Below are 22,894 nucleotides of genomic sequence, written 5' to 3'. Positions count from 1 at the left end.
TCCTGCGGTTGAATATACAAAAATGAACTGGTCAAATGACACAATATGGAACTCCATGTCAAACATGTCTTATTCAGTGTGTTCATTAAACTTTTTATTTTTGTTTTGTTTAAACACATCCTTTTATTGTATTTTGAGTAAAAAATAAACAATACAGTGGGAATTGTATCACTATACCTATATAAAGTTTGGTGTCCGAAATTTGAACACCCATTACTAATATGAAAATTTCCTTATTTGGAACAGTCCAAATTAATCGATAAATACTTAAATATTGTTCAATTTTCGTAACATTTGTAAAGTTCTGAATGGATTTTAGTAATTCAGAGCTTTCCTTAGTTATAAAATTAATAAAAAAGTAGAAGTAGTAACTAAGGTAACCAGTTATATCCTAGAAAATAAAAGTGCAAGTAGACAAGGGAACATGTTTATCAGCTAAAACCTTTAAGGGTTCTTACACATTGAGCCCAAAATCTGGGTATATATGATGAAAGTTACAAAAGATATATATTATATTAACTAAACAAACTCAACAAACTTTTTATTTCAATGCATATACATTTGCTCACATGAAATTCATGATTATGTAACAATATATATGTTTTATTTGAAAATCATACTTATTTTAATTGGTTTGTAATTGCTGTCCGAAATTTGAACACCCTATGTCCGAATTAAGAACACCCCTGCCTGAAATTCGAACAGCTACACATTGCTGATTACTTTTGCCTGGTATAACACAAATTTAGTACATTTGTATCTGTGTCGAGTTTCAAGTGATAAATGCAAGAAAAGAAAATTCTCTTTCTGCTCATACCTCAGTTGTGGGGGTATGTGGCTAGGTTTCAAGCATACAAAGGTTTTACTATTAAGGTGTCCGAAATTTGACTACTTTCCCCTATTTGAACGAGATTAGATAAACCACAGTCAAATAGTTGTATGTTTATGTACAATCAGAGATATGTCTCTGGTACAACGTGTTACATTATAATATCCGGTTACTCTTTCCGGATATAAAGTAAATTTTGTATATCTTTTGTGTTATTTCCGTTTTAAATATTTTTTTATTTCCTTGTGTTGTTTTATGTACTTTGTTCCACAAATAATTGCATAGTTATGTTTCTTTATCACTACAATAATTTTATTATTATGAAATAGTCGTAAAACCACAGTTATCTACCCTGATAGGCGTGTGTAGATGACGCGCCGATCGTTCATGTGATTCTTACTTCCGGATAAAATATTGACAACTGAAGAATCTCTCCCAGAAATCAGGAATAACTGAAGAATGTCGGCTTACACGATGCCAGAGATGTACTTTAATATAGACCATGGCTATCTTGAAGGTCTAGTTCGGGGATTCAAGGGAGGGATCTTGAAACAAGCGGATTATCTTAATCTTGTCCAATGTGAAAGTCTGGACGGTAAGACAGATCGACAACATATGACCTGACTCGGCTATGACTTTCGACACCGTGGCATGCACGGGTATCATTATGTCATAACTAAATGGTATCGGTTAGAGTAAAAATACCTTGTTTAGATTTTTAAACATGACAATATGACAATTATGTGATTTATTAAAGTTTGTTGAATAATTCATAATTTATACTGCACTAAAATCAACTATATTTAAAATATATTGGAATCTTTGCCCTAAGGGTTCTAACACTATTCCGAATTATGAGTTTACTACAGTACTGAATGTTTATTTACATGATTTTCGGTCTGTTTAAGCTTACTAGCTTCTATCAGAAACATATATAGAGAGCTCTAGATCTGTTACACTTTTTGTACTTAGTGTGTGTTGAAGTGTTGTGTCATTAAATGTGATTGATTTTGCATTTTATGTTTTCCAAATTTGATTATTTGTTGTAGTTATACAATCAATCAATGCAAGCAAATTGCTAGATAAAAGTGTAAAAAATCAACAATTTATGTAGGATTTTTAAGGCGAGTTCAGAAGGTTAATTGTCAAATTTTGATGAATCCCAATACATATTTTCTTCTGGAAAATGACTTATTCAAATAAGCGGAATCCTCTGTACAAAGAAATATAGAGTTGGCAAATCTCACAGGAAAATCAGGACCGTCTAGGTGAGTCCTGTATTACTAAAAATGATTGATTTGAGTATTTTTTTCAGATTTAAAACTACATTTACAAAGTACTGACTATGGGAACTTCCTTGCCAATGAACCAAGCCCTCTAACTGTTTCCGTCATTGACGACAAACTCAAGGAAAAACTTGTGATAGAGTTCCAGCATCTCCGTAACCACTGTTTGGAGCCACTAGCCACCTTCCTAGATTACATAACGTAAATATTGGTATAAGTGGTGATGGGTTTATAATTAGAATGGCATTAAATCTAAAATACAATCAATAACAAAATTAGTTTGATTGTAATTCTTATTTTGTAGACTAGTATTCAAATCTTGAAACAAAGACCATACATATGATGTCAATATTTATTTTCAGTCTTTATCTTTAATATGTTAATGTTTGCTGATTTGTAATATATACATTATATTGTATTTGCAATTGATGTTTAACAAATATAACAGTATATAATGGACCTATAGCCAATAGATGTTTACTGTTTTGTCATTAATTCAACATTATTGTATTGTTTCTTTAAATATACATAATATTAGAATAATTAATTTATGGAACAAAATGAAAGCTATATGTATAAGTCTCTTCATGGTGAGACTGGTTGTAAGTATACATGTATATACATAGATTTGGGCTATACAAAATCCCTCTCACTTTCACACTATTTTAGAATAAGAATATATGTGATTAAACACACAGTACATTATTTGTTACAGGTACAGTTACATGATTGACAATATCATCCTGTTGATCACGGGCACGCTTCACCAGCGTCCAATCAATGAGCTCATTCCCAAATGTCATCCTCTTGGTAGTTTTGAGCAGATGGAAGCAATACACATAGCAGCTACTCCAGCAGAACTGTACAATGCTGTGTTGGTGGACACACCGCTAGGTAATTAACATTAGCCAGCAGAATTGTATAACGCTGTGTTGGTGGACACACCGCTAGGTAATTAACATTAGCCAGCAGAACTGTATAATGCTGTGTTGGTGGACACACCCCTGGGTAATTAACATTAGCCAGCAGAACTGTATAATGCTGTATTGGTGGACACACCGCTAGGTAATTAACATTAGCCACCAGGACTGTATAATGCTGTGTTGGTGGACACACCATTAGGTAATTAACATTAGCCAGCAGAACTGTATAATGCTGTGTTGGTGGACACACCGCTAGGTAATTAACATTAGCCAGCAGAACTGTATAACGCTGTGTTGGTGGACACACCGCTAGGTAATTAACATTAGCCACCAGGACTGTATAATGCTGTGTTGGTGGACATACCCCTAGGTAATTAACATTAGCCAGCAGAACTGTATAATGGTGTGTTGGTGGACACACCGCTAGGTAATTAACATTAGCCACCAGAACTGTATAATGCTGTGTTGGTGGACACACCGCTAGGTAATTAACATTAGCCTGCCACCAGAACTGTATAATGCTGTGTTGGTGGACACACCGCTAGGTAATTAACATTAGCCACCAGAACTGTATAATGCTGTGTTGGTGGACACATCGCTAGGTAATTAACATTAGCCACCAGAACTGTATAACGCTGTGTTGGTGGACACACCCCTAGGTAATTAACATTATCCAGCAGAACTGTATAATGCTGTGTTGGTGGACACACCGCTAGGTAATTAACATTAGCCACCAGAACTGTATAATGCTGTGTTGGTGGACACACCGCTAGGTAATTAACATTAGCCACCAGAACTGTATAATGCTGTGTTGGTGGACACACCGCTAGGTAATTAACATTAGCCACCAGAACTGTATAATGCTGTGTTGGTGGACACACCGCTAAGGTAATTAACATTAGCCAGTAGAACTGTATAATGCTGTGTTGGTGGACACACCGCTAGGTAATTAACATTAGCCACTAGAACTGTATAACGCTGTGTTGGTGGACACACCGCTAGGTAATTAACATTAGCCAGCAGAACTGTATAATGCTGTGTTGGTGGACACACCCCTAGGTAATTAACATTAGCCACCAGAACTGTATAATGCTGTGTTGGTGGACACACCCCTAGGTAATTAACATTAGCCACCAGAACTGTATAATGCTGTGTTGGTGGACACACCGCTAGGTAATTAACATTAGCCACCAGAACTGTATAATGCTGTGTTGGTGGACACACCGCTAGGTAATTAACATTAGCCACCAGAACTGTATAATGCTGTGTTGGTGGACACACCGCTAGGTAATTAACATTAGCCACCAGAACTGTATAATGCTGTGTTGGTGGACACACCGCTAGGTAATTAACATTAGCCACCAGAACTGTATAATGCTGTGTTGGTGGACACACCCCTAGCATAGGTAATTAACATTAGCCACCAGAACTGTATAATGCTGTGTTGGTGGACACACCGCTAGGTAATTAACATTAGCCACCAGAACTGTATAATGCTGTGTTGGTGGACACACCGCTAGGTAATTAACATTAGCCACCAGAACTGTATAATGCTGTGTTGGTGGACACACCGCTAGGTAATTAACATTAGCCAGCAGAACTGTATAATGCTGTGTTGGTGGACACACCGCTAGGTAATTAACATTAGCCACCAGAACTGTATAATGCTGTGTTGGTGGACACACCGCTAGGTAATTAACATTAGCCTGCCACCAGAACTGTATAATGCTGTGTTGGTGGACACACCGCTAGGTAATTAACATTAGCCACCAGAACTGTATAATGCTGTGTTGGTGGACACACCCCTAGCTAGGTAATTAACATTAGCCACCAGAACTGTATAATGCTGTGTTGGTGGACACACCGCTAGGTAATTAACATTAGCCAGCAGAACTGTATAATGCTGTGTTGGTGGACACACCGCTAGGTAATTAACATTAGCCACCAGAACTGTATAATGCTGTGTTGGTGGACACACCGCTAGGTAATTAACATTAGCCACCAGAACTGTATAATGCTGTGTTGGTGGACACACCCCTAGGTAATTAACATTAGCCACCAGAACTGTATAATGCTGTGTTGGTGGACACACCGCTAGGTAATTAACATTAGCCACCAGAACTGTATAACGCTGTGTTGGTGGACACACCCCTAGGTAATTAACATTAGCCACCAGAACTGTATAATGCTGTGTTGGTGGACACACCGCTAGGTAATTAACATTAGCCACCAGAACTGTATAATGCTGTGTTGGTGGACACACCGCTAGGTAATTAACATTAGCCACCAGAACTGTATAATGCTGTGTTGGTGGACACACCGCTAGGTAATTAACATTAGCCACCAGAACTGTATAATGCTGTGTTGGTGGACACACCGCTAGGTAATTAACATTAGCCACCAGAACTGTATAATGCTGTGTTGGTGGACACACCGCTAGGTAATTAACATTAGCCACCAGAACTGTATAATGCTGTGTTGGTGGACACACCGCTAGGTAATTAACATTAGCCACCAGAACTGTATAATGCTGTGTTGGTGGACACACCCCTAGGTAATTAACATTAGCCACCAGAACTGTATAATGCTGTGTTGGTGGACACACCGCTAGGTTATTAACATTAGCCACCAGAACTGTATAATGCTGTGTTGGTGGACACACCCCTAGGTAATTAACATTAGCCACCAGAACTGTATAATGCTGTATAATGCTGTGTTGGTGGACACACCGCTAGGTAATTAACATTAGCCACCAGAACTGTATAATGCTGTGTTGGTGGACACACCGCTAGGTAATTAACATTAGCCAGCAGAACTGTATAATGCTGTGTTGGTGGACACACCGCTAGGTAATTAACATTAGCCACCAGAACTGTATAATGCTGTGTTGGTGGACACACCCCTAGGTAATTAACATTAGCCACCAGAACTGTATAATGCTGTGTTGGTGGACACACCCTAGGTAATTAACATTAGCCAGCAGAACTGTATAATGCTGTGTTGGTGGACACACCCCTAGGTAATTAACATTAGCCACCAGAACTGTATAATGCTGTGTTGGTGGACACACCGCTAGGTAATTAACATTAGCCACCAGAACTGTATAATGCTGTGTTGGTGGACACACCGCTAGGTAATTAACATTAGCCACCAGAACTGTATAATGCTGTGTTGGTGGACACACCGCTAGGTAATTAACATTAGCCACCAGAACTGTATAATGCTGTGTTGGTGGACACACCCCTAGGTAATTAACATTAGCCACCAGAACTGTATAATGCTGTGTTGGTGGACACACCCCTAGGTAATTAACATTAGCCACCAGAACTGTATAATGCTGTGTTGGTGGACACACCGCTAGGTAATTAACATTAGCCACCAGAACTGTATAATGCTGTATTGGTGGACACACCGCTAGGTAATTAACATTAGCCAGCAGAACTGTATAATGCTGTGTTGGTGGACACACCGCTAGGTAATTAACATTAGCCACCAGAACTGTATAATGCTGTGTTGGTGGACACACCGCTAGGTAATTAACATTAGCCACCAGAACTGTATAATGCTGTGTTGGTGGACACACCGCTAGGTAATTAACATTAGCCAGCAGAACTGTATAATGCTGTGTTGGTGGACACACCGCTAGGTAATTATTAGCCAGCAGAACTGTATAATGCTGTGTTGGTGGACACACCGCTAGGTAATTAACATTAGCCACCAGAACTGTATAATGCTGTGTTGGTGGACACACCCCTAGGTAATTAACATTAGCCACCAGAACTGTATAATGCTGTGTTGGTGGACACACCCCTAGGTAATTAACATTAGCCACCAGAACTGTATAATGCTGTGTTGGTGGACACACCGCTAGGTAATTAACATTAGCCACCAGAACTGTATAATGCTGTGTTGGTGGACACACCGCTAGGTAATTAACATTAGCCACCAGAACTGTATAATGCTGTGTTGGTGGACACACCCCTAGGTAATTAACATTAGCCAGCAGAACTGTATAATGCTGTGTTGGTGGACACACCGCTAGGTAATTAACATTAGCCACCAGAACTGTATAATGCTGTGTTGGTGGACACACCGCTAGGTAATTAACATTAGCCACCAGAACTGTATAATGCTGTGTTGGTGGACACACCGCTAGGTAATTAACATTAGCCAGCAGAACTGTATAATGCTGTGTTGGTGGACACACCGCTAGGTAATTAACATTAGCCACCAGAACTGTATAATGCTGTGTTGGTGGACACACCGCTAGGTAATTAACATTAGCCACCAGAACTGTATAATGCTGTGTTGGTGGACACACCGCTAGGTAATTAACATTAGCCAGCAGAACTGTATAATGCTGTGTTGGTGGACACACCCCTAGGTAATTAACATTAGCCACCAGAACTGTATAATGCTGTGTTGGTGGACACACCGCTAGGTAATTAACATTAGCCACCAGAACTGTATAACGCTGTGTTGGTGGACACACCGCTAGGTAATTAACATTAGCCAGCAGAACTGTATAATGCTGTGTTGGTGGACACACCCCTAGGTAATTAACATTAGCCACCAGAACTGTATAATGCTGTGTTTGTGGACACACCGCTAGGTAATTAACATTAGCCATCAGAACTGTATAATGCTGTGTTGGTGGACACATCCCTAGGTAATTAACATTAGCCACCAGAACTGTATAATGCTGTGTTGGTGGACACACCCCTAGGTAATTAACATTAGCCACCAGAACTGTATAATGCTGTGTTTTGGTGGACACACCGCTAGGTAATTAACATTAGCCACCAGAACTGTATAATGCTGTGTTGGTGGACACACCCTAGGTAATTAACATTAGCCAGCAGAACTGTATAATGCTGTGTTGGTGGACACACCCCTAGGTAATTAACATTAGCCACCAGAACTGTATAATGCTGTGTTGGTGGACACACCGCTAGGTAATTAACATTAGCCACCAGAACTGTATAATGCTGTGTTGGTGGACACACCGCTAGGTAATTAACATTAGCCACCAGAACTGTATAATGCTGTGTTGGTGGACACACCCCTAGGTAATTAACATTAGCCACCAGAACTGTATAATGCTGTGTTGGTGGACACACCGCTAGGTAATTAACATTAGCCACCAGAACTGTATAATGCTGTGTTGGTGGACACACCCCTAGGTAATTAACATTAGCCAGCAGAACTGTATAATGCTGTGTTGGTGGACACACCGCTAGGTAATTAACATTAGCCACCAGAACTGTATAATGCTGTGTTGGTGGACACACCCCTAGGTAATTAACATTAGCCACCAGAACTGTATAATGCTGTGTTGGTGGACACACCGCTAGGTAATTAACATTAGCCACCAGAACTGTATAATGCTGTGTTGGTGGACACACCGCTAGGTAATTAACATTAGCCACCAGAACTGTATAATGCTGTGTTGGTGGACACACCCCTAGGTAATTAACATTAGCCACCAGAACTGTATAACGCTGTGTTGGTGGACACACCCCTAGGTAATTAACATTAGCCAGCAGAACTGTATAATGCTGTGTTGGTGGACACACCGCTAGGTAATTAACATTAGCCACCAGAACTGTATAATGCTGTGTTGGTGGACACACCCCTAGCATAGGTAATTAACATTAGCCACCAGAACTGTATAATGCTGTGTTGGTGGACACACCGCTAGGTAATTAACATTAGCCAGCAGAACTGTATAACGCTGTGTTGGTGGACACACCCCTAGGTAATTAACATTAGCCACCAGAACTGTATAATGCTGTGTTGGTGGACACACCGCTAGGTAATTAACATTAGCCACCAGAACTGTATAACGCTGTGTTGGTGGACACACCCCTAGGTAATTAACATTAGCCAGCAGAACTGTATAATGCTGTGTTGGTGGACACACCGCTAGGTAATTAACATTAGCCACCAGAACTGTATAATGCTGTGTTGGTGGACACACCCCTAGGTAATTAACATTAGCCAGCAGAACTGTATAATGCTGTGTTGGTGGACACACCCCTAGGTAATTAACATTAGCCACCAGAACTGTATAATGCTGTGTTGGTGGACACACCGCTAGGTAATTAACATTAGCCAGCAGAACTGTATAATGCTGTGTTGGTGGACACACCCCTAGGTAATTAACATTAGCCACCAGAACTGTATAATGCTGTGTTGGTGGACACATCGCTAGGTAATTAACATTAGCCAGCAGAACTGTATAATGCTGTGTTGGTGGACACACCGCTAGGTAATTAACATTAGCCACCAGAACTGTATAATGCTGTGTTGGTGGACACACCGCTAGGTAATTAACATTAGCCAGAGAACTGTATAATGCTGTGTTGGTGGACACACCGCTAGGTAATTAACATTAGCCACCAGAACTGTATAATGCTGTGTTGGTGGACACACCGCTAGGTAATTAACATTAGCCAGCAGAACTGTATAATGCTGTGTTGGTGGACACACCGCTAGGTAATTAACATTAGCCACCAGAACTGTATAATGCTGTGTTGGTGGACACACCGCTAGGTAATTAACATTAGCCACCAGAACTGTATAACGCTGTGTTGGTGGACACACCCCTAGGTAATTAACATTAGCCACCAGAACTGTATAATGCTGTGTTGGTGGACACACCGCTAGGTAATTAACATTAGCCACGAACTGTATAATGCTGTGTTGGTGGACACACCCTAGTAATTAATATTAGCCACCAGAACTGTATAATGCTGTGTTGGTGGACACACCGCTAGGTAATTAACATTAGCCACCAGAACTGTATAATGCTGTGTTGGTGGACACACCGCTAGGTAATTAACATTAGCCACCAGAACTGTATAATGCTGTGTTGGTGGACACACCGCTAGGTAATTAACATTAGCCAGCAGAACTGTATAATGCTGTGTTGGTGGACACACCGCTAGGTAATTAACATTAGCCAGCAGAACTGTATAATGCTGTGTTGGTGGACACACCGCTAGGTAATTAACATTAGCCACCAGAACTGTATAATGCTGTGTTGGTGGACACACCGCTAGGTAATTAACATTAGCCACCAGAACTGTATAATGCTGTGTTGGTGGACACATGATCCCTAGGTAATTATTAGCCAGCAGAACTGTATAATGCTGTGTTGGTGGACACACCCCTAGGTAATTAACATTAGCCACCAGAACTGTATAATGCTGTGTTGGTGGACACACCGCTAGGTAATTAACATTAGCCACCAGAACTGTATAATGCTGTGTTGGTGGACACACCGCTAGGTAATTAACATTAGCCAGCAGAACTGTATAATGCTGTGTTGGTGGACACACCGCTAGGTAATTAACATTAGCCACCAGAACTGTATAACGCTGTGTTGGTGGACACACCGCTAGGTAATTAACATTAGCCAGCAGAACTGTATAATGCTGTGTTGGTGGACACACCGCTAGGTAATTAACATTAGCCAGCAGAACTGTATAATGCTGTGTTGGTGGACACACCGCTAGGTAATTAACATTAGCCACCAGAACTGTATAATGCTGTGTTGGTGGACACACCCCACTAGGTAATTAATATTAGCCTGCCACTAGAACTGTATAATGCTGTGTTGGTGGACACACCGCTAGGTAATTAACATTAGCCAGCAGAACTGTATAATGCTGTGTTGGTGGACACACCGCTAGGTAATTAACATTAGCCACCAGAACTGTATAATGCTGTGTTGGTGGACACACCCCTAGGTAATTAACATTAGCCAGCAGAACTGTATAACGCTGTGTTGGTGGACACACCCCTAGGTAATTAACATTAGCCAGCAGAACTGTATAATGCTGTGTTGGTGGACACACCGCTAGGTAATTAACATTAGCCACCAGAACTGTATAATGCTGTGTTGGTGGACACACCGCTAGGTAATTAACATTAGCCAGCAGAACTGTATAATGCTGTGTTGGTGGACACACCGCTAGGTAATTAACATTAGCCACCAGAACTGTATAATGCTGTGTTGGTGGACACACCGCTAGGTAATTAACATTAGCCACCAGAACTGTATAATGCTGTGTTGGTGGACACACCGCTAGGTAATTAACATTAGCCACCAGAACTGTATAATGCTGTGTTGGTGGACACACCGCTAGGTAATTAACATTAGCCACCAGAACTGTATAATGCTGTGTTGGTGGACACACCCGCTAGGTAATTAACATTAGCCACCAGAACTGTATAATGCTGTGTTGTGGTGGACACACCCCTAGGTAATTAACATTAGCCACCAGAACTGTATAATGCTGTGTTGGTGGACACACCGCTAGGTAATTAACATTAGCCAGCAGAACTGTATAATGCTGTGTTGGTGGACACACCCCTAGGTAATTAACATTAGCCAGCAGAACTGTATAATGCTGTGTTGGTGGACACACCGCTAGGTAATTAACATTAGCCAGCAGAACTGTATAATGCTGTGTTGGTGGACACACCCCTAGGTAATTAACATTAGCCAGCAGAACTGTATAATGCTGTGTTGGTGGACACACCCCTAGGTAATTAACATTAGCCAGCAGAACTGTATAATGCTGTGTTGGTGGACACACCGCTAGGTAATTAACATTAGCCAGCAGAACTGTATAATGCTGTGTTGGTGGACACACCCCTAGGTAATTAACATTAGCCAGCAGAACTGTATAATGCTGTGTTGGTGGACACACCGCTAGGTAATTAACATTAGCCAGCAGAACTGTATAATGCTGTGTTGGTGGACACACCCCTAGGTAATTAACATTAGCCAGTAGAACTGTATAATGCTGTGTTGGTGGACACACCGCTAGGTAATTAACATTAGCCACCAGAACTGTATAATGCTGTGTTGGTGGACACACCCCTAGGTAATTAACATTAGCCACCAGAACTGTATAATGCTGTATTGGGTGGACACACCGCTAGGTAATTAACATTAGCCACCAGAACTGTATAATGCTGTGTTGGTGGACACACCCCTAGGTAATTAACATTAGCCACCAGAACTGTATAATGCTGTGTTGGTGGACACACCGCTAGGTAATTAACATTAGCCATCAGAACTGTATAATGCTGTGTTGGTGGACACACCCCTAGGTAATTAACATAAGCCAGCAGAACTGTATAATGCTGTGTTGGTGGACACACCCCTAGGTAATTAACATTAGCCAGCAGAACTGTATAATGCTGTGTTGGTGGACACACCCCTAGGTAATTAACATTAGCCAGCAGAACTGTATAATGCTGTGTTGGTGGACACACCCCTAGGTAATTATTAGCCAGCAGAACTGTATAATGCTGTGTTGGTGGACACACCGCTACGTAATTAACATTAGCCAGTAGAACTGTATAATGCTGTGTTGGTGGACACACCCCTAGGTAATTAACATTAGCCAGCAGAACTGTATAATGCTGTGTTGGTGGACACACCGCTAGGTAATTAACATTAGCCAGTAGAACTGGATAATGCTGTAGTTGTGGACACACTCCTAGGTAATTAACATTAGCCAGTAGAACTGTATAACGCTGTGTTGGTGGACACACCCCTAGGTAATTAGCATTAGCCACCAGAACTGTATAATGCTGTGTTGGTGGACACCCCCCTAGGTAATTAACATTAGCCCCCAGAACTGTATAATGCTGTGTTGGTGGACACACCGCTAGGTAATTAACATTAGCCACCAGAACTGTATAAAGCTGTATTGGTGAACACACCCCTAGGTAATTAACATAAGCCAGCAGAACTGTATAATGCTGTGTTGGTGGACACACCCCTAGGTAATTAACATTAACCACCAGAACTGTATAATGCTGTGTTGGTGGACACACTGCTAGGTAATTAACATTAGCCAGCAGAACTGTATAATGCTGTGTAAGTGGACACACCGCTAGGTAATTAACATTAGCCACCAGAACTGTATAAAGCTGTGTTGGTGGACACACCCCTAGGTAATTATTAGCCAGCAGAACTGTATAATGCTGTGTTGGTGGACACACCCCTAGGTAATTATTAGCCAGCAGAACTGTATAATGCTGTGTTGGTGGACACACCGCTAGGTAATTAACATTAGCCACCAGAACCATATATCGCTGTATTGGTGGACACACCCCTAGGTAATTAACATAAGCCAGCAGAACTGTATAACGCTGTGTTGGTGGACACACCCCTAGGTAATTAACATTAGCCAGCAGAACTGTATAATGCTGTGTTGGTGGACACATTGCTAGGTAATTAACATAAGCCAGCAGAACTGTATAATGCTGTGTTGATGGACACACCCCTAGGTAATTATTAGCCACCAAAACTGTATAATGCTGTGTTGGTGGACACACCGCTAGGTAATTAACATTAGCCACCAGAACTGTATAATGCTGTGTTGGTGGACACACCGCTACGTAATTCATATTAGCCAGTAGAACTGGATAATGCTGTTGTGGTGGACACACTGCTAGGTAATTAACATTAGCCAGCAGAACTGTATAATGCTGTGTTGGTGGACACACCGCTAGGTAATTAACATTAGCCAGTAGAACTGGATAATGCTGTAGTGGTGTACACACTCCTAGGTAATTAACATTAGCCAGCAGAACTGTATAATGCTGTGTTGGTGGACACCCCTCTAGGTAATTAACATTAGCACCCAGAACTGTATAATGCTGTGTTGGTGGACACACCGCTAGGTAATTAACATTAGCCACCAGAACTGTATAAAGCTGTATTGGTGAACACACCCCTAGGTAATTAACATAAGCCAGCAGAACCGTATAACGCTGTATTGGTGGACACACCGCTAGGTAATTAACATTAGCCACCAGAACTGTATAATGCTGTGTTGGTGCACACACCTCTAGATAATTAACATTAGCCAGCAGAACTGTATAACGCTGTGTTGGTGGACACACACCTAGGTAATTAACATTAGCCAGCAGAACTGTATAATGCTGTGTTGGTGGACACACCGCTAGGTAATTAACATTAGCCAGCAGAACCGTATAACGCTGTATTGGTGGACACACCGCTAGGTAATTAACATTAGCCACCAGAACTGTATAATGCTGTGTTGGTGCACACACCTCTAGGTAATTAACATTAGCCACCAGAACTGTATAAAGCTGTATTGGTGGACACACCTCTAGGTAATTAACATTAGCCAGCAGAACTGTATAACGCTGTGTTGGTGCACACACCCCTGGGTAATTAACATTAACCACCAGAACTGTATAATGCTGTGTTGGTGGACACCCCCCTAGGTAATTAACATTAGCCAGCAGAACTGTATAACGCTGTGTTGCTGGACACACCCCTAGGTAATTAACATTAGCCAGCAGAACTGTATAATGCTGTGTTGGTGGACATACCCCTAGATAATTAACATTAACCACCAGAACTGTATAATGCTGTGTTGGTGGACACACCCCTAGGTAATTAACATTAGCCAGTAGAACTGTATAATGCTGTGTTGGTGGACACACCCCTAGGTAATTAACATTAGCCACCAGAACTGTATAATGCTGTAGTGGTGGACACACCCCTTGGTAATTAACATTAGCCACCAGAACTGTATAATGCTGTATTGGTGGACACACCGCTAGGTAATTAACATAAGCCACCAGAACTGTATAACACTGTGTTGGTGGACACACCCCTAGGTAATTAACATAAGCCAGCAGAACTGTATAATGCTGTGTTGGTGGACACACCCCTAGGTAATTCACATTAGCCAGCAGAACTGTATAATGCTGTGTTGGTGGACACACCCCTAGGTAATTATTAGCCACCAAAACTGTATAATGCTGTGTTGGTGGACACACTGCTAGGTAATTAACATTAGCCACCAGAACCGTATAACGCTGTATTGGTGGACACATTGCTAGGTAATTAACATAAGCCAGCAGAACTGTATAATGCTGTTGTGGTGGACACACCCCTAGGTAATTATTAGCCACCAAAACTGTATAATGCTGTGTTGGTGGACATACCGCTAGGTAATTAACATTAGCCACCAGAACTGTATAATGCTGTGTTTGTGGACACACCGCTACATAATTCATATTAGCCAGTAGAACTGGATAATGCTGTTGTGGTGGACACACCCCTAGGTAATTAACATTAGCCAGTAGAACTGTATAACGCTGTGTTGGTGGACACACCCCTAGGTAATTAATATTAGCCAGCAGAACTGTATAATGCTGTGTTGGTGGACACCCCCCTAGGTAATTACATTAGCCACCAGAACTGTATAATGCTGTGTAAGTGGACACACCGCTAGTTAATTAACATTAACCAGCAGAACTGTATAATGCTGTGTTGGTTGACACACCGCTAGGTAATTAACATTAGCCAGTAGAACTGTATAATGATTTGTTGGTGGACACACCGCTAGGTAATTAACATTAGCCAGTAGAACTGTATAACGCTGTGTTGGTGGACACACCCCTAGCATAGGTAATTAACATTAGCCACCAGAAATGTATAATGCTGTATTGGTGGACACACCGCTAGGTAATTAACATTAGCCACCAGTACTGTATAATGCTGTGTTGGTGGACACCTTACTAGGTTATTTGCTGTTTTGTTGATTTTCGGAAAGCATTCGACTTTGTTGATAGAGTAAGTTTATGGTATAAGTTAATCAAAATGGGCATCAGAGGGAAATTGTTGAAAGTTATTAAGGGTCTGTATTCATTTGTAAAATCATGTGTTTTTGTGAATGGGAAATGTTCTGATTTTTTTACTAGTCATATTGGATTGATGCAAGGGGAAATCTTATCCCCTCTACTCTTTTCCATGTTTATAAATGATTTTGAAAATAGTTTTATTGAAAATGGTGCAAGTACATACGAATTCGGTGATCTCAGTCTATTTTTACTTTTATATGCCGATGATTTGGTTCTTTTCTCTGAATCTGTCGAAGGTTTACAAAGTTTGCTTAATTGTTTATGTGATTACACTAAAAAATGGAAGCTAACTGTTAACACTGAAAAGACCAAAATTGTAGTTTTTCGAAATGATGGGAATATTAAGGAATCGGAATCATGGACATATGAAGGAAAAGGTATTTCAGTTGTTGATGAATATTGTTATTTAGGCGTTTTACTATGATTTAATAACAAGTTCAAAACCACTATTAAACACGTAGCTAGTCAAGCTCGCAAGGCCGTTTTTGCCTTGCGGGCAAAGTGCAATCAAGTAAATTTCAATATTTAAACTTTATTACATTTATTTGATACATATATTGTTAGCATCCTTCATTATGCTTGTGAAACATGGGCGGGATTTAAAGCTGATGAAGTTGAAAAGGTTCATATAGAATTTTGTAAAAATATTTTATGTGTAAAAAAATCAACTTGTAATGCAATGGTTTATTATGAACTTGGTCGTTTTCCCTTGGTAAATCAACAAATCTTCAAAGCCTTCAAGTATTGGTTTAAACTATTGAATAGTAATAACTGTATTTTGAAGGAAATATATCAGTTCTTTTTTAAGGAAACTGAAAAAGTACATCCAAAACATAATTTTTTAGTGTTTATTAAACAGAAACTATCTGAACTTGGGTTAGGTTATATATGGTTAAGGCAGTCTCCTGCTGATATCATTTTACTTCCGTTAATTAAACAACGAATTGATGATCAGACAAAACAACTGTTGTTGGCAACAATAAGCACTTCCAGTAAATGTGATCTCTTTAGATATCTAGTAGATGACGTAACATTACAATTTTATTTAACGAAGTCTCTTTCAAAACAACGTAGAATTTCTGTATCCAAACTCCGTCTTTCAGCTCATAATCTTGCAATCGAGACAGGTAGATATAGAAATGTTGAAAGGAATAATAGATTATGTAGAAACTGTGAACTCTTCGAAATAGAAGATGAATATCATTTTTTATTTATTTGTCCAAAATTTTCAGATATTCGGAGAAAATACATTACAAACTATTTTTGGGTAAAGCCATCTGTTTACAAAGTTATTGAATTGCTAAATACACATAACATAAAAGATCTTAATTTATAAGGCAAGTACATAATTGAGGCAAACAACAGCAGAATCACTTAATCACATATGTGCATTTCAATTTGTCTATGATAATTTAATGTTTACCCTTGTTGATTGTATATATGTATATTTTATGTTAATGTTCCAATAAGTTGTATACTTACGGAAATAAAGAATTTCGAAAAAATTATTAACATTAGCCACCAGAACTGTATAACGCTGTGTTGGTGGACACACTGCTAGGTAATTAACTTTAGCCAGTAGAACTGTATAACGCTGTGTTGGTGGACACACCGCTAGGTAATTAACATTAGCCACCAGAACTGTATAATGCTGTGTTGGTGGACACACCGCTAGGTAATTAACATAAGCCACCAGAACTGTATAATGCTGTGTTGGTGGACACACCCCTAGGTAATTAACATCAGCCACCAGAACTGTATAATGCTGTGTTGGTGGACACCCCCCTAGGTAATTAACATTAGCCACCAGAACTGTATAATGCTGTGTTGGTGGACACCCCCCTAGGTAATTAACATAAGCCACCAGAACTGTATAATGCTGTGTTTGTGGACACACCGCTAGATAATTAAATTTAGCCACCAGAACTGTATAATGCTGTGTTGGTGGACACACCGCTAGGTAATCAACATAAGCCAGCAGAACTGTATAATGCTGTGTTGGTGGACACACCCCAAGGTAATTAACATTATCCAGCTGCTGTACCAAGCAAGTATGAGATTCCTGATCAAAATCTAAAATGGGTATTCTTACATTTATTAATCAATAGATCCTTTACAATCTATATACCAGCTATTGATAACCTGTGTAAAACACTGGGGTTTTTATCTTATAAGTGCACATGGTCATTGGAGTGAGAGATTTAACACCATATGATGTACAGGCCATATCATTCACACTTAGATGTGGTTTCCCAAATAACATCTAAAGCTCTCATTATTAACAGATGGAAATTCTGTTGCTAGCTTGAAAGCATTTTGAATGGATAAAGAAAAACACTTGATGAAAGAATTGAAACTGGTCACATGTTTTGAAGTCTCAGAGATGATAATTAAATCATATATACCTGCTAAGGTGAAAATCAGGCATGCTCCATCAAATTAAATGTCAATTTTATTCATGTTTATATATATATACTTTCATTATATTTTGCTTTTTTTAATAGCTCCTTATTTCATTGACTGCATATCAGAACAAGATTTGGATGAAATGAACATCGAGATCATCAGGAACACACTCTACAAGGTAAATATAAAATGTAACAGCGACAATGCAATATTTCTAGTGACTCCATTAGATGGAGGGAACCTCCAGAGAATTGTATCTGAGATTTATTGGAAATAGGAATACTTGTTACTGATTTAAGCAATGTTTCTGGTCCTCAGAGCAGATGACAAGAAGTGTGTATTTGCTGCCTGTTAATGAAGGGCATTGTAAGTGTTTGATGTCTATTTTAGGCCTACCTTGAGGACTTCTACAGTTTCTGTAGTGAGCTTGGTGGAGCCACAGCAGAAGTGATGTGTGATGCTCTAGCGGTGAGTAACCTCCAATAAAATCAAATACACACTTCAACTAACGAAAATAACTAAAATGTTCTGCTTATACAGTTACTATTGTCTATAGCATAAATAAAAAATGAAAATTGCTCTTAATGTATTAGCACTCAAGAACTTCTTCAATGAAATTATAATTTTTGCTCTTAGACTATTGAGAACTATTGTGAATATAACCATTTACAATTGAATGATATGAATACATATCGTGGAATATATTTTTTTTTCATTTGAGGAGGACTGTATTCACACATCAATAAATATGTTATGAGTGAAATATGACAAAGGACTTCAAATTACTTACTGTTGTTATACAAGAGTTCACTGTAAAACTTCTTGATGGAAGTTGTCTACCCTTTTCAGTAAATATTTTACATGAAGATATGCTGTCTCCCTTTATCAAAATCTCATCATCAAGAGTTATGATTTTATTGATTACAGTTTGAGGCAGATCGACGAGCCTTCATCATTACCATCAATTCGTTTGGGACTGAGTTGACCAAAGATGATCGTGCTAAGCTCTATCCCCGCTGTGGCAAGTTGAATCCGTACGGTCTAACACAGCTTGGTAGGGCTGATGATTATGATCAGGTACGAGCTGTGGCCGATATCTATGGGGTAAGTATATAATGTACTCTAGATATCAGTGAAACCTGCTGAGTATACTGAAAAAACAACAACAATTTAAAGACAAATGAAATCTTCTACATCATTATAATTTTTTGCACACCTTACTGCAATTTCAACTTTTAAAAGATACACAATATTACACAAGTATTGTCAGGATAATTGTGGAATGACTGTCTACAATAATGCTGACAAAACTTTATACAAAAGTGTTTTTGTGAAATAGGTGTTACAGTTATCACAACTATGTTTTAGGAGTATAAAGAACTGTTTGAGGGTTCTGGTACCAACCCTGGAGATAAGACGTTGGAAGACAGATTCTTTGATCGCGAGGTAAGATTATCTTTTACCATCAACTGAAGTCCTGCACAAGTACATTGGCTTATAGGGAGGTTATTGTTATGTATTGTTTGTTGTGTGGGTTAGGAGAGGGTTGTATGTTGTGTTCTGTATTGTCTGTTGTTTGGGTTAGGAGGGGGTTGTATGTTGTGTTCTATTGATCTCACAAACAATTCATACTTGAGCTTTAGTTCTAGGTGATATGATTCATTACTCAATAATAATGAACCTAACTTCTGCTACTCTTACCTATAGAATGACTTTTTGGGTCTGTATGTTGCCAAATCGTTTGACATTGTTATGCATCTTTGAAATTAGAGATTTTATATGGTAAAGATCTACTTTTGTCTGTTTTATATAGAAGTAGATATGTACAAGTATTAAAATAGAAAATCTTAATTATAATAAATTATAATCATCTGTGTTGTAGGTACAACTGATGAAAAATTCCTTCATGCAACAATTCCAAATGGGTACATTTTACTCCTACGTAAAGCTGAAGGAACAGGAGAACCGTAATATCGTGTGGATCGCTGAGTGTGTGGCACAGAGGCACAGAGCTAAAATTGACAGCTATATACCCATCTTCTAAACCAGGACACGTTGTTGGCCGACAAGTAGTGAATAATAAACACTAAAACTGGATGTGTTTTTATCTATTAGGAGTATACAATAAATGGTTGGTGAAGTGAATTCATTGGTAATTTGGGGAATTTCGTTGGGCTTTAATTATATCAGAATTTCAGACAATATTGGTACACAGCTATGATCCCAGGTAACATTATTGGACATTTCTGGAGATACTGTCTGACTGCAGTATTTTGAAACTTTGATTAAAATATTAATAATTCTCTTCAAGTTGTTGTTTCCTAGACACATTTTATGATAATGGGGTATAACTGCATCAGTGATCTTGTAAATGTGATGATTGATTTTTGTATAAGGGCATAGTGTATTAGATACTAGTCTCATAATATATACACAGATATAGAGCATTTGATTGTGGTATAATTGTTGTATTTAATTGTTTAGTGGGTAGTGTGGCACTAAGTTGATTGACCAGATAAAGTAAGACATATTTACACATTGAATGAAGGAATATAACAGGAATAAATTCCTTAGCTTACTGCTAGTGCTTAGTTCAAGATGTGCCCATAAATAGCGTAGTAATTGTGAATGAAATCCAAGACTCCACATTCCATTTATTCCTATTATGCATGTTCTAGTTTTTTAGTGTCATTTATTATGACAGTCATGATTTAAAATCAAAATTCATACTTGTAGCTGTCATTTTCTTTGCAATACATTTGAGTATATAAATGCATTTTCTGTGGATTTTTGTAACAGAAAGGATACAAAGATATATGAAAGATTTTTGTTTGTAGCATAAAAGAAAATTATCTAACTATATATAAATTGATAATCATATTTGATAACAGTAAGAGAAAAATATACCAGTAACCAGAGTGAGGAGTTGTATTTGGTTCTGTTAAAAATGATGAACTAAAATTACTAGTTATATTGCAGTATAAGACCAGATACAGAAGTTCTGTCCTGTCTCTGATGTGTGATATATTATTATAGCTGTGATTCCTATTCTTCTTACATGTGATAAATAAAAACCTGTTAGAAAAGCCTGAAGTAAATATGGATGTTTCTTTCTTCCTGGTGGTATTTTGTGACTATAGGGATCTAATAGAGTTACTTCCCTTCTTTAAACAATGTTGGAAAACCGAGAATGTCAGGAATCATGCCAAACAGCTTAACCTATTAATGTTATACTGGACCAGTCAAACTTAATAGCCAGTAGAAGTTTTTTCTAGCCAAACATTGTGTTACAGCTTGTATTTACTGCTACTATAATTATGTACATTATGTGTTGTAAAATTTGGAAAGCCAATTCTTTGTTTATAGAAGTATATCTCCTTTTTAAGTGATATTATTAATTGTATAACATTTTACACTTAAATCATAAAATAAATGAATGAATAAATTATTGTGAGAGTGAAGTGTGTAATGATTAAATGATTAAGTAATCCAGGTGTTTTTGTATGCTGACTTCCTCTGATATTGCTGAAAGTTTAAAGGTAGTCAGAAGCTCTGATTATGTTAAAACACATTCTTTTTAAGTATGATATACGTTACCGGTTTTACACAATTGTTTCCCCCTTGGTCCAAAACTGTTGAACACCATGGCGTCAAATAACCTAGTCATGCAATTTGTCTTTAACTTTTGAACAATACTGTGTATGTATTATCAGTGGTACAAATAGATGTAGGTTACTGAATGTGATTTTCCTGAACAAATTATATTAACCTGTATTACTACTACATGTACATGTGTGTACAGGTAGGGTGACAGGACTGGATGTTTATTATGTAGTTAGAATGTCTTCAGTAATAAGTTACATGTTTAACCTAGTTATTGTTGTTATGTTTCGTGATGAGACAGAGGTATATAAATAAATGTCAACATATAACATCATTTCTTTGTTGTTATTGATACCATAGAGGTTGACAAGTATTGAATAATTATTTGAGCATCTGGTTAATTGAGCCACATAAAGTTATAAAATCCCAGAGAATCTACAACTACTGGTTATAAAACCTATTTAGGGTATTTACATGATATTAAAATGAAAACAGACATCTAAAACATTATTATATCAAATGATAGTTTTAATATCTTAAATAGTATAAAAGTTCAGTTAACCCCTTAACTCCCAAGAATTTTTAGCAGAGTTCTCGAAAATCTGACATTTTCTTTCAAAGTGATTTTTCACCCTTTTGCAGCAACATTTTTGGTAATCAACCCATATATATTTAGAAACTTCAGATCACAACCTTTTCAAATTTTGTACGAAAAATGGTGTTTTCACATTAATAACGTTACCATAGCAACCGAAATTTTGGACTTTTACAAAAAAGTTAAAGTTTCTTACATTTATAACTCTTAAGACAACGAAAGTTATTTAGATGTCAATTTATCAACCTAACAATCAAGTATATTATTGCAGAAGGGTGAAAAATTTTATTGAATGCCATAATTTCAATTTAATTATGAATATTACCATGGTTACCAACAAAATTAAAAACCGATGATTTTTGAAAATGCTTAAATTAGTGTTTCACCTGTCTTGCTTCATCTAGAGAAAGTTTGTTCTATATTTAACAGGCTTGGTGATCTTTTACCTTTCGTATTAATTTCAAAAGAGAACGTGGTAAGAATTGGTATCAAATCATTAATCTTTTGCGTAAAAAATGTTACCATGGCAACCAAAATATAAACT

The 22,894-nt window shown here is 38.4% G+C and overlaps 1 protein-coding gene and 1 pseudogene across 1 annotated transcript; both read left to right on the top strand.

Annotated features, from left to right (window-relative positions):
• Positions 1–1,210: 1,210 nt before the first annotated feature.
• Positions 1,211–22,084, top strand: LOC138316201 (V-type proton ATPase subunit d-like). Its single transcript, XM_069257779.1, has 8 exons — positions 1,211–1,424; positions 2,145–2,316; positions 2,831–3,009; positions 18,251–18,330; positions 18,543–18,620; positions 19,080–19,256; positions 19,521–19,598; positions 20,035–22,084. The coding sequence occupies exons 1-8, from the start codon at positions 1,289–1,291 to the stop codon at positions 20,194–20,196; spliced, it is 1,062 nt and encodes a 353-aa protein (XP_069113880.1). The 5' UTR covers positions 1,211–1,288; the 3' UTR covers positions 20,197–22,084.
• On the top strand, positions 12,053–18,243 carry LOC138316200 (uncharacterized; annotated as a pseudogene).
• Positions 22,085–22,894: the final 810 nt, after the last annotated feature.

This window comes from Argopecten irradians, chromosome 2 (assembly GCF_041381155.1).
Source record: "Argopecten irradians isolate NY chromosome 2, Ai_NY, whole genome shotgun sequence".
Classification (NCBI taxonomy): Eukaryota; Metazoa; Mollusca; class Bivalvia; order Pectinida; family Pectinidae; genus Argopecten; species Argopecten irradians.
The sequence above is the reverse complement of the archived record's forward strand: the minus strand, read 5'-3'. Positions and strand labels throughout refer to the sequence as shown.